General features: G+C 43.9%; 1 protein-coding gene across 1 annotated transcript in view; it reads left to right on the top strand.

Moving 5' to 3' along the window:
* MRO (maestro) overlaps positions 1-7,727 on the top strand; it is a 35,638-nt gene extending 27,911 nt beyond the window's left edge. The window contains exon 8 of the mRNA XM_032259494.1: positions 7,657-7,727. Within this exon, the coding sequence (XP_032115385.1) occupies positions 7,657-7,689 (33 nt within the window). The 3' untranslated portion in view covers positions 7,690-7,727. The remainder of the gene's footprint in view (positions 1-7,656) is intronic.
* Positions 7,728-11,946: the final 4,219 nt, after the last annotated feature.

The following is an 11,946-nucleotide window of genomic DNA, read 5'->3' as shown; positions in this document are numbered from 1 at the left end:
TTTTTTTTTTTTTTTTGAGATGGAATCTCACTCTGTCTCCCAGGCTGGAGTGCAATGGCCTGATCTTGGCTCACTGCAACATCTACCTCCTGGGTTCAAGTGATTCTCCTATGTTAGCCTCCTGAGTAGCTGGGATTGCAGGTGCCTGCCACTATATCCTGCTAATTTTTGTATTTTTAGTAGAGACAGGGTTTCATCATGTTGGCCAGGCTAGTCTCAAATTCCTGACCTCAAGTCATCTGCCTGCCTTGGTCTCCCAAAGTGCTGAGACCAAGGTGTGAGCCACCAGTCACGCTATCACCAGCTGAGATAGGTCTTTCTTAAAAGTAAGAGGAAAGTGGGGAGAGAGGGGAGAGAAAATGACAAAGGCAGAGGCTGAGAATCTAACAGGTGTGACCAGTTCTGCTGATCAATGACAGCAGAAGCCTGTGAGCTTCCAGTCAATAGACTACTTAATGGAGGAATGCTTCACATGTTATAAAAAACACTGGAGTGTTTTGAAAGTGAGAAACAATAGCTGTATAGGATAGCTAGCAGTTAGTGTTGTAAGGAAGACAGATATTTGTGCATTTCTGCATCTTCCAAGTTTCCTGCAATGAGCATGTATTACTTTTACAATTATAAAACACGTGCAAAAGTGCCCTTTTAAAATGAAAAAAGGTCCATGAGTGTAAGTGATATGCTTTGGAAAGCCTGGGTGCTCGTTGTTCACTCTTGGTGGTATGTGTTTTGTCTTTGTCCTTTTGAGACATTTTGTTTTAATCTGTTGATGACAATAACCTGTTGATAATATAACTTGTGGATGACAAATAAAATGACTTATGATTGATTATCACTTTCTTTAGGTCACTGAACTTACATTATTTCCATCTGACCACGGTAGAGTAAGTCTTTTGTTCCTTTATTTACATGTTAAGTGGTTTCAAGAAAACCCTGGGTTCTAGATAAACCCAACACATCCTAATTTTCTGAAAAGAGATGATTTGATTGACAGTGACACCTATTATTTACCAAGTTAAGCATGACTCCCAAGCCAGACTCCCAAGCCAGACTTCTAAGATTCCTTATAATAAACACCAACCTAGAATTTCCCATGGTGCTTCCTCAATTCCTACTGTCTGAAATACTTCACTCTCCAGTTCCTTGTTTCTATCAACCATTCCCTGGACTGATTCCAAATGCCCTTTTCTTCAGAGGTAGAGCAGAGCCTCTGGGAGGATGCAGCCTGGCTCTGCCATTTAGCCATGTGTGGGCAAGTCAGCGCACCAAGCCTCGGTGTGCTGATCCGTGAAATGGAGACAATAACCCAATGCACAGAATTGTTGGGCTGCAAAGATTCAATTAAGTCACACTGAGCACTTGGCACAGTCTTGGTGCATAGAAGATGCTCAGGAAATGTTAGTTATTTTTGTTCCTCATTCCCAACAAACTCTCCAGACATTATTCCTTCTCTTCTTGAAGTTGCCCAGGTCTTCAGACAAATCTATTGGTAACCTCCAGTCCTGGAGGTAGCCTCTGTATCCTTTACTAGTTCTTCAAGAATGTGGCTTTGAGCCTTGCCTGACATGGGTGTTCAGGAAAGATTGGTTGAATTCATCGAATTGCAAATGCTGGCATTTTGACCAAGTAGGAATTTGTCACCTGATAGGTTTTGGAATTTTAATAAAGAATCATAGCAATGAGAATAGCAGGTGGTTCTTTCCCACTCAGCCCTTTTGGGGTGCTGTGATTGCTCAGAGAGGGGGCAGTGCCTTTTTAAGCTCTTGAGATGGTTTCAATAGGCTCTGTTCATTCCATCCTAATATTCCCAACAGCTCTGTTAAGAATTCTGTATTGTATCTTTTAAGCAAGCTCTTGTTAATAAAACACCCCACCTTCTGTTTCCGGGGGTAACGTTATAATCATGTTCCTTTCAAGCAGATGAATTTCCTACAGCAGTTTGCAAATGTTAATCAGGTAACAGCCCAAGAAGAAAATGTTTTTCAGAAATGTGGATCGGAGAGTTAAAAATGTCATTTCCTAAGCAACACTGCTAGCGGCACATGCCTCTGCCACAGCAAAAATGTGATCAGAAGTCCAAAGCTTTTCAACGTGCCTGCCTGACCGCATCAGCAGATGTAATCAGCTGCTGGAAGAGGAGAGAAGCTCAATTCTCAAATGTGACATCGTGCGGGCTGAAAGGACAATACATTTGGTATCAGAAGACCTGGCTTTACACTCTATCATTTACTAACTGGTTATCTTGAGCAAGTCACAAAACACCTCAGAGCCTTGGGGTCTTCATTTGTCAAGTGGAGGTAAAACCCACAGCATAAGATACTCTGATGATCAGATGAGACAGTCTGTGTAAACTGTGGAACATTGCTCCTAAATGGAGTGTTCCTATTTACATGGTAGCCACTCATGATTGGAGCCTATTTATAAAATGTAAAGGGTAGAGAGAATGAAATAAGGTGTTAACACAGATTATCTATCTATCTATTTATCTATCTATCTATCTGTCTATCTATCTGTCTATCTGAGACAAATTCTCACTCTGCTGCCCAGGCTGGAGTGCAGTGGCACCATCTCAGCTCACTGCAACTTCTGCCTCCCAGGTTCAAGAAATTCTCCTTCCTCAGCCTCCCAAATGGCTGGGATTACAGGCATGCACCGCCATGACTGGGTAATTTTTGTATTTTTAGTAGAGACAGGGTTTTGTCATGTTGGCCAGGCTGGTCTTGAACTCCTGACCTCATGCGATCCTCCCACCTTCGCCTCCCAAAGTGCTGGGATTACAGCCCTGAGTCACTGTGCCCCGTCTACTTGTGGCCAGGTGCCACAGATCTCAACTTAAAATAATAAAATTAATAAATAATATAAATAAAAATAAATAATAAAAGCAACAAGTAATCACTATACATAAAAATTTTAAAAATATAAACAATACAATTAGGTAGATACATTGTTTTACATAAGATTGTTTGTTCCAGGTAGTAAGAACCCATTATATGTCAAATAGAATTCAGTTTACAAGTTTAACACCTATCTATTTTTTACAATTTAGTTACATCTGAACTTTTTTGGTATGATAGAAAGAATAACATTCAGAAATTGTGGAAAATCTGACTCTTTTTCTTTAGGTTACTCTAATACTAAGATAAAGTTTAAGTCAAACACTAAACTCCATTAGGGAAAAATGAAAATTTTATATGTTTGGATTTAAATCTATTAGAGTGACAGTCAATTTACTATCTCCCAACAAGCCGAGAAGACAAAGCCCAGGAATGTGAGATTTTCTGACTAGTAAGAAAATCTACCGACTGTGCCAAGTGGTGGATTAAATTAATTCAAAGCTAGTATGCTCATTTTACAACTTAAGGGAACAAATTCAATTTCCTAAATAAAAGTTTTATGACTTAAGTGAACAAACACAATTTCCTATAGTAAACAAGTATAGTTTGCTTATTTATGGTTAAACAATTTGCATTTATGTCTGGTGTCCTCCTATTAACTATTGGTAAACAAAGAGAGGGTTTTATTATGAAGGTAATGGGATCTGCCTAGTTAAATCTGTTTAATCATAAAAGACCTTTGCCCTACCTGGATCTGTGATTTTACCAGGACTTAACTATTAACCTGCTCACTCTTACATTTCCCAAGAAAAGTAAGGGCTGGCCTACCATTCTGGATTTCCCAAGGCTTTTCATTGAATAAGATGGAGACTTAGATGTGAGTAAATGAGGTCTGCCTAAGAAATCAAAACCTATCACTTCCGGTTTCCCCAGCATTGATGCAAGACTGTCTCCAACTGGCTATGTGACTTCCCCTAATTGGCTATAGGATGAGGAGGAGTCTGAGCTGGTGGGGTTGGTTCATCCATCTCTAAGGGGTGTTTATATCTTGCCCTTTATGCTTCTTTGTATTTCTGGAGCTGGAGCTGTGTTGTGGGTAGTGGCAGGCAGCCTGTGATGGAAAGTTGAACTTTCTACTTTCAAAGCTTCTACTTTCAAAGTTCTTTAGATAAGAGAGCAGCTCGTGATGATTTCTTAACCAAAGAAATACTGTCAGTATTTCTTTAAACAAATCATTAAAAATAAGCAATGAACAGACAGGCAAAGCTATTGCCTAGTCTCTAGTTCACTCCTCTGCTTTCCCCCTTCTGGTCCTGCACTGGCTCCACTGGGTGGAATAAATCCAGCTCATGTGACATGTCAGGTCTTGCAGAGAGGGGCAGTGGGCAAGACATCTCAGCTGGTTTCTCCCAATGGAGGGTTTGACTAGGATGGGATTTCCTGCAGGTCGTGTGTGGAGAGGTGGTGGAAATCATTTCTCATCTCAACCCCTCCTTCCCCATTGTGAACACCACTCCCCTCCCAGGGCCTATCAGGCACATCCCTTGCTCTTTTCAATAAAGCCCTTTCACTTGGGGTAAGCTCTGTTAGGTGGGCATGTGCTATTCAGCTTAGCTTTCATGCTCTGCACTGAGATATTATCTGCCCATAGCCCATTACAGCAGGTTTGAAGGCTGCCTGAAGAACTGCAAGTACCTCATGCTGCTGTGCCTTCTCTAGAACAATTGAACAGCATGAGTTTTACCAACATAGTTAATCAGGATTGCTGCACATCCCCCCCTGCCATGAGGCTCATTTATTACCAAATTTAAGCATATTTCTTTGACTGATTTCTTCAACATTATTAGGTGCCATTGATTCCAAAAAATTGGGGGAGTACATATTTGTGTGTGTGTGTGTGTGTGTGTGTGTGTGTGTGTGTGTGTGTGTGTGTGTACAAGGTTTGAGTAATGCTTTTGCAGAAAGAGAAACTTCCAAATACACACTACTTATCAAGGAACCTGTATTTCAAGGAGTGCTAGAAAATCCAGCAGAGCAGCTATTAAACCACCTCCATCCCACCATGACAAATAGTCCAATCTAGCCAGGATTCCTTTCTTTCTTCTCTCTCCTGGCATTTACAATTTGACAGCAAACTTTTGGACTCTAGGGACTTAGCTTCTTCCAATCCATAATTACATTCTTAAAAACTCAGTCCCTTAGAGACTCACCGGGACCTTTAAGTTCTTTTGATCTATGTGAGGAGGCATTCTATATTAAGAACTGCTGATCTTTTCCTGGGACCCCCCATCTGGAAGGACTGTCTAAATGATTCTGCTTGCATGGTTGGCCTGGCATGAGGTAACATCTCTCTTCAGCTGCTGTGGAATGTTCCTTGGAAGACAGGTGCTCTAGGTGCAATTATGGCTAACAGGGATGTCAGCCAGAGGAGGCGTCTGCTGATGGGGATGGCGCATGCATGTGGCACTCACTGTTTCTCTGTAGATCCCTGCGACTCCCCTTCTCACTTCCGCCGTCTGAAACTCCCTTTCACCAGGGGCTCTCAGCTCCGCATGTACCCCTTGCAGTTCCTTAACCTGCTGCCTTATACCATGGAGCAGGCGGAGAGCAGCCAGTGTGGGGGACTCTTGCTCCTAGTCAGGGATGGGAGCAACCCTCTGTGAACCTGCTCTTTTTGGTTTGGCTTTGGCTTTTCTCTGCTATATTCAATAACCAATAATTCCACATCCTATTTTCTGAGGGCCCTGTTCACCCTGACCTCCAAGGAGACAGAGTTGTTGGATCATTATATGTGAGCAGTGAAGCTGGGCGTCGTGGCTCACACCTATAATCCCAGCCCTTTGGAGGGTTGAGGTGGGAGGATTTCTTGAGGCCAGGAGTTCAAGACCAGCCTGGACAGCACAATGAGACCCTCCTATCTCTAAAATAAATAAATAAATACATAAATAAAATTAGGCCAGTGGTGCATGCCTGTAGTCCCAACTATTTGGGAGGCTGAGGCAGGAGGATCACTTGAGCCCAGGAGGTCAAGGCTGCAGTGAACCATGATAGGTAGCACCACTGCACTCCAGCCTGGGAGACAGAGAAGACTCTGTCTCTAAAATGTGTGTGTGTGTGTGTGTGTGTGTGTGTGTGTGTGTGTGTATGTGCATGATTGTATATTTGCATTGTATCCTGGGCCTCTAGTGTGTACTGTCCAATATGGTAGTCTCCAGCAGCATGTAACTGCTGAGTACTTTAAAAATGGCTAGTCTAAATTAAGAAGCTCTATAAGCATATGAAATACACACCGGATGGCTGAGCACGATGGCTCATGCCTGTAATCCCAGCACTTTGAGAGGCTGAGGCAGGCAGATCACCTGAGTTCAGGAGTTCGAGACCAGCCTGGCCAACATGGTGAAACCCTGTCTCTACTAAAAATACAAAAAAAAAAAAAAAAAAAATTAGCTGGGTGTGGTGGTGGATGCCTGTAATCCCAGATACTTGGGAGGTTGAGACAGGAGGATTGCTTGGACCTGGGGGGCAGAGGCAGTGAGCCGACATCGCACCACTGTACTCCAGCCTGGGCAACAAGAGCGAGACTCTGTCTCAAAAAAAAAAAAGAAAGAAAAGAAAGAAATACACACTGGATTTTGGACACCTAGTATCAAAAAAAGAATGTAAAATATCTTGTTAATAATATTTTATATTGATTATATTTTGAAATGACAGTATTTTACATATATCAGGTTAAATAAAAGATTTTCAAAGTTAATTTCATCTGCTTCTTTTTAGTGTTCCTTAATGTGGCTTCTAGAAAATTTTAAGTTATGTTTGTGGCTTACCTTACATTCCTTTTGCTATAGTGCTGCCCTAGTGTATGTGTGAAAAGCCAGGCAAGCTACTCTGGAGGCTGAGGCATGAGAATCTCTTGAACCCAGGAGGTGGAGGTCACAGTGAACTGAGATAGCACCATTGTACTCCAGCCTGGGTGACAGAGCAAGACTCCGTCTCAAATTAAATAAACAAATAAATAAATAAATAGGCAGGTGGGGAGAGATTCTGAGCAGGGATTCTGAGAAAGCACATCTTCATGACGCTTTTTTTTACGATGCTTTCTGGCTCCCTCTAAGAATAAGGGTGGCTCTGATGGGGGTTTGGTGGGCATGAACTACTGCAGTAGTCCCCTGTCCTGTAGTGTGAGGTGGGGGGTGAGCAAGAAGGGAGGAGGTAAAAGAGAAAGCTAAGTCATTGGCAGAGGCAGAAATTCCTGGCCCTGGATGGAACAGTCACAGCCCTGATGCGTGGTGGGCCTCATCAAGGCGGGGCGGGCAGGGCTGGTCGAGCAAGAAAACACCTGAAAGCTCAATTAATCTGTCCCGCTGCCCCTGGGAAAATAACGGCTAAGTCATTTTGGCACCTGTGGGGATAGAACCAGGCTGGGGCACTGTGCCTCTGCCACCAGCTCTGTGACCTTGTGAAAGTTGCTCTTCTTCCCCAGGCTTCAGTTTGCTGATCTCAAATTGAGGGAGCTGAATCTGTTCAAGGTCCCCCACCAACCTCGACCCTGCATGCATTATTCTATCACCTCTCGCAAAGTTGAACACTCAACCATGTTCCCCTCCAGGATGAGGGACCGATCACCCTAGTTTGCCCGGGACTGATGGGTTTCCTGGGGCACAGGAATTTCAGTAATAAACTGGGACAAGGCCAGTGGCAGAGCTGGGACTAAAAACCAAGTAGTTACTGAACGGTGTTTGTGGGAACAGGGAGCAGGGTTTGTACAGGAGGGGACTGGTGGGGGAGCTGCAGAGTGGAACGCCCCTTTTTCTTCTTCCCTCAGCCGCCCCTGGAGCAGCAGCTGTCTCTGGGATGACTGACGGGTGCAGAAATGGGGAGAGAATGTACAGGTGAGTTCTTTTGGCAATGCATTTACTCAGGTGCCTCTCCCTCGCCTAGCCCTCAGCTGCTGTAAGGAGCCCATCAGGCCTGAACCGTGGAGGGTAGGGCCTTACCGCGTCTGCTTCCGCCCATTCAGTGTGAGGTTACCAGAAACAGACTGTTCCTTCCTGTACCTCCCTCCATAAGCAGAATCGTTCTAGAACCAAGACTGTCACAGGTAAGCATGAAAATGGTTGTTACTATTTTTATTTTATTTATTTATTCATTTTGAGATGGAATCTCGCTCTGCACCCAGGCTGGAGGGCAGTGGTGTGATCTCGGCTCCCTGCCACCTTCGCCTCCTGGGGTCAAATGATTCTCCTGTCTCAGCCTCCTGAGTAGCTGAAATTACAGGCGCCTGCCACCATGCCCAGCCAAGTTTTGTAGTTTTAGTAGAGACCAAGTTTCACAATGTTGGCCAGGCTGGTCAGGAGCTCCTGACCAGTTAGATCGACCACTCATTTCGACCTCCCAAAGTGCTGGGATTACAGGCGTGAGCCACCACACCGGGCCTGTTACTATTTTAAAAATTAGGAACTGCTTCTCTCTTGAATAGCAATTATTTTTTATTCTGTTTCCTCAGTACTCAATGGGGGCAGCACCCCCCGCCCCCACCATGTGTGTCAGTTACTGCAGCTGAGTAAAAGGCTGCACTCACATACAGTTCCTAGCATCCAAACCCGAGCTTTATCCGGCACACGGCTTCTTGGGGGCTTCTCTGCAGCCCAGGCAAGGCTGGTTGCTTAGGAATCCCTCAGAGTGGTGGTTAAAACTGCACATACCTGAAAATTCTGAATGAGTAGGTCAAAGGTGAGACAAGGGAGTCTTGGGTGTGAGCTTGGAAAAGCTCCAGGTCAGCTTGGTGCACAGCCTGGTTTGGGAGTGAGCAGTTGTTTGCAGCCCTTGCTGCACCTTAGAATCACCTAAAAATCCACATGTCCAAGCTGCCCCACAGACCTATAAAATCAGATTTTTGGCGGGGATGGTGGCTCATGCCTGTAATCCCAGCACTTTGGGAGTCCGAGGCGTGTGAATTGCCTGAGTTCAGGAATTTGCGACCAGCTTGGGCAACACGGTGAAACCCATTCTCTACTAAAATACAAAAAATTAGCCAGTGTGGCAGTGTGTACTGGTAGTCCCAGCTACTCAGGAGGCTGAGGCACAAGGATTGCTTGAACCCGGGAGGTGGAGGTTGCAGTGAGGCGAGATCAAGCCACTGCACTCTAGCCTTGGCAACAGAGTGAGACTCCGTTTCAGAAAAAGAAAAAATCAGACTTTCTAGAGGTAAGATCTGGGTATCAGTATTTTTAGAAAAGCTCTCCAAGACCTTTAAAAATCTATCAAAGTGTGTTGATGAAGGCATTATGCTAAGAGCAATCAAACAGAAACTAAACAACAAATACTGTATGATGCCACTTAAATGAGATTCTTAGAGTAGTAAAATTCATAGAGATGGAAAATAGAATGGTGGTTTCCAGGGCTGTGGGGACAGGGGATGGGGAGTTATTGTTTAATAGGTACAGAGTTTCACTTTGGGAAGATGAAACGGTTCTGGAGATGGTGGTGATGATATTTACACAGCAATGTGAATGTACTTGTACCCTAGTTTATTCTCACACCGATAGAAAGAAATACCTGACTGGGTAATTTATAAAGAAAAGAGGTTTAATTGGCTCACAATTCCATAGGCTCTACAGGAAGCATTGCTGGGGAGGCCTCAGGAAACTTCCTATCATGGCAGAAGGTGACAGGGAATCAGGCACATCTTACCAGGCCAGGGTGGGAGGAAGAGAGTCGGGGCATGGGGTGGGTGCTACACACTTAAACAACCAGATCTCGTGACAACTTACTATCACAAGAACAGCACTGAAGGGGAAATCTGTCCCCATGATTCAATCACCTCCCACCAGGCCCACCCCCAACATTGGGGATTACATGAGATTTGTGCGGGGACACAGACCCAAACCAGCTGGAGGACCAGCTGCCTTCACAGCCCAAGGACCAGCTGTCTTCACAGCCCTGGTATCTTGGCTGCCAAACGTCTCCAGCCCTGGGTTCTGCACTCACAGCAGCAGTGGCTGCCTCAGTTAGAGGGGGAATACCAAAGCTGCTCAGTGACCAGAGGAGGGCGACAACATCCCTGCTTTTCACCCTCTAAGAGCCATTCTTCCAACAGACAGGTTTAGGCTTTCCAGACTGCACTTGGAATTCTCACAGCAAGGAAGGCTTTGTTCTGTTGCAGGGGAAGGAGAGGGAACTACTCTTCACAGCAAAGGCGTGCAACTTTTTTCATTCGTGTCTCTAGCCTTTAAATAGGTATTTGCTGAAGACTTTTGATGTGCTTTGTGCTAATCGCCTGAGGATTACCTTGCCTTGTTGTATGGGAGCAGTAGCCTCTGCCCTCCCGTATCTCTGGCCACAGGTGTATCTTTGCACTGCTGAGGTGGCCTAGCCCAGTCCACTCACCTTGGCTTGGGCTGCTCCAAGGGAAGCACCTCTGCCTGCTTTCCTGGGCTGGCTAATTTCCCCTCACTTTTTCAGAATCCATGCCATGCTCCTTCTGTGTGTGTGTGTGTGCGTGTTTCGAGGAGGGGTAAGTAAAATTCACATAATATAAAATTAATCATGTAACCATTTAAAAGTACACCATTCAGGCCAGGCTGAATTGTACACTGATTACAGGGTCATACCTGTAATTCCAGCACTTTGGGAGGCTGAGACAGGCGAACCACTTGAGATCAGGAGTTTGAGACTAGGCTGGCCAACATGTGAAACCTTATTTCTACTAAAAATACAAAAATTAGCCAGGCCTGGTGGCACACACCTGTGATCCCAGCTACTAGAGAGGCTGAGGCACAAGAATTGCTTGAACCTGGGAGGCGGAGGTTGCAGTGAGCCGAGATCATGCCGCTCCACTCCAGCCTGGGCAAAAGAGCAAGACTGTCTAAAAAAAGAAGTATACAATTTAATGATGGTACATTCATAATTTTGTGCAACCTTTACTACTATCTAGTTCTGGAACATTTTTATCACTTCAAAAGGAGTTCTGTACCCTTTATTCAGTCACCCCCCTTTTTCCCTTTTCCCCCAGCCCCTGGGAACCACTAATTTGCTATCTCTATGGGTTCACCTGTCCTGGACATTTTGTATAAATGGAGTCACATAATATATGGCCTTTTGCGTCTGACTTCTTTTGCTGAGCATAATGTTTTTAAGGTTCATCCACGTTGTAGCCTGCATCAGTGCTTCATTTCTTTTTCACACTGGACAGTATTCCCATGCAAGGATTGACCACATTTTGTTTCTCCATCCACTTGTTGAAGAACACTATTTAGATCATTTTTATCTTTGGCTGCTGTGATAAAGCTGCTATGAACATCCGGTTACATGTGTCTGTTTGAGTCCCTACTTTCAAGTCTTTTGAGTGTATATGGAGTGGAATTGCCAGGTCATATGGTAAGTCTATGTTTAACCACCAAATTGTTTTCCACAGTGTTGCGCCATTTTTCATTCCTGCCAGCAATGTACAAGTGTTCCAACTTCTCCACATTCTCACCAACATTTATGTTCCATTAAAAAAATTATGCCCATTCTAGTCAATGTGAGGTGGTATTTAATTATTATTTTGATTTGCATTTTCCTAATGACTATTGATACTGAGCATCTTTTATGTGCTTTTTGGCTGTCTGTATAGCTTCCTTAGAAAAATATCTACTCAGGTCCTTTGCCCCTTTAAAATGCTAGGTTGTCTTTTTGTTATTGAATTGTAAGAGTTCCTTATATATTCCCGACTCTAGACTCTTATCAGATATATGATTTTTAAATATTTTTTCTCATTCTGTGGTCTGTCTTTTCATTTTCGTGATAGCATCTTTTGATGTAACAAAGTTTTACATTTTTGTTTTTGTGAGATAAGGTCTGGCCATATCGCCCAGGCTGGAGTGCAATGGCATGATCTCAGCTCACTACAATCTCTGCCTCCCGGGCTTAAGCCATCCTCCTGCCTCAGTCTCCCAAGTAGCTGGGACTACAGGCATACACCACCGTGCCTGGCTAATTTTTGTATTTTTTTGTAGAGATGGAGTCTAATAAAAGCTAACTAGATCTTTGAAACTCAATTGGTGGAAATTTTGTTCTTTGATAATCTGACCTTTATTAAGAAAATATATTTTTTACTCTCTCTTACTTTTAA

The sequence above is a fragment of the Sapajus apella genome, unplaced genomic scaffold (assembly GCF_009761245.1).
Source record: "Sapajus apella isolate SASKATOON/1434 unplaced genomic scaffold, GSC_monkey_1.0 scaffold109, whole genome shotgun sequence".
Taxonomy (NCBI): Eukaryota; Metazoa; Chordata; class Mammalia; order Primates; family Cebidae; genus Sapajus; species Sapajus apella.
Note: the sequence above shows the minus strand (reverse complement) of the source record. Positions and strands in the feature narration are given on the sequence as shown.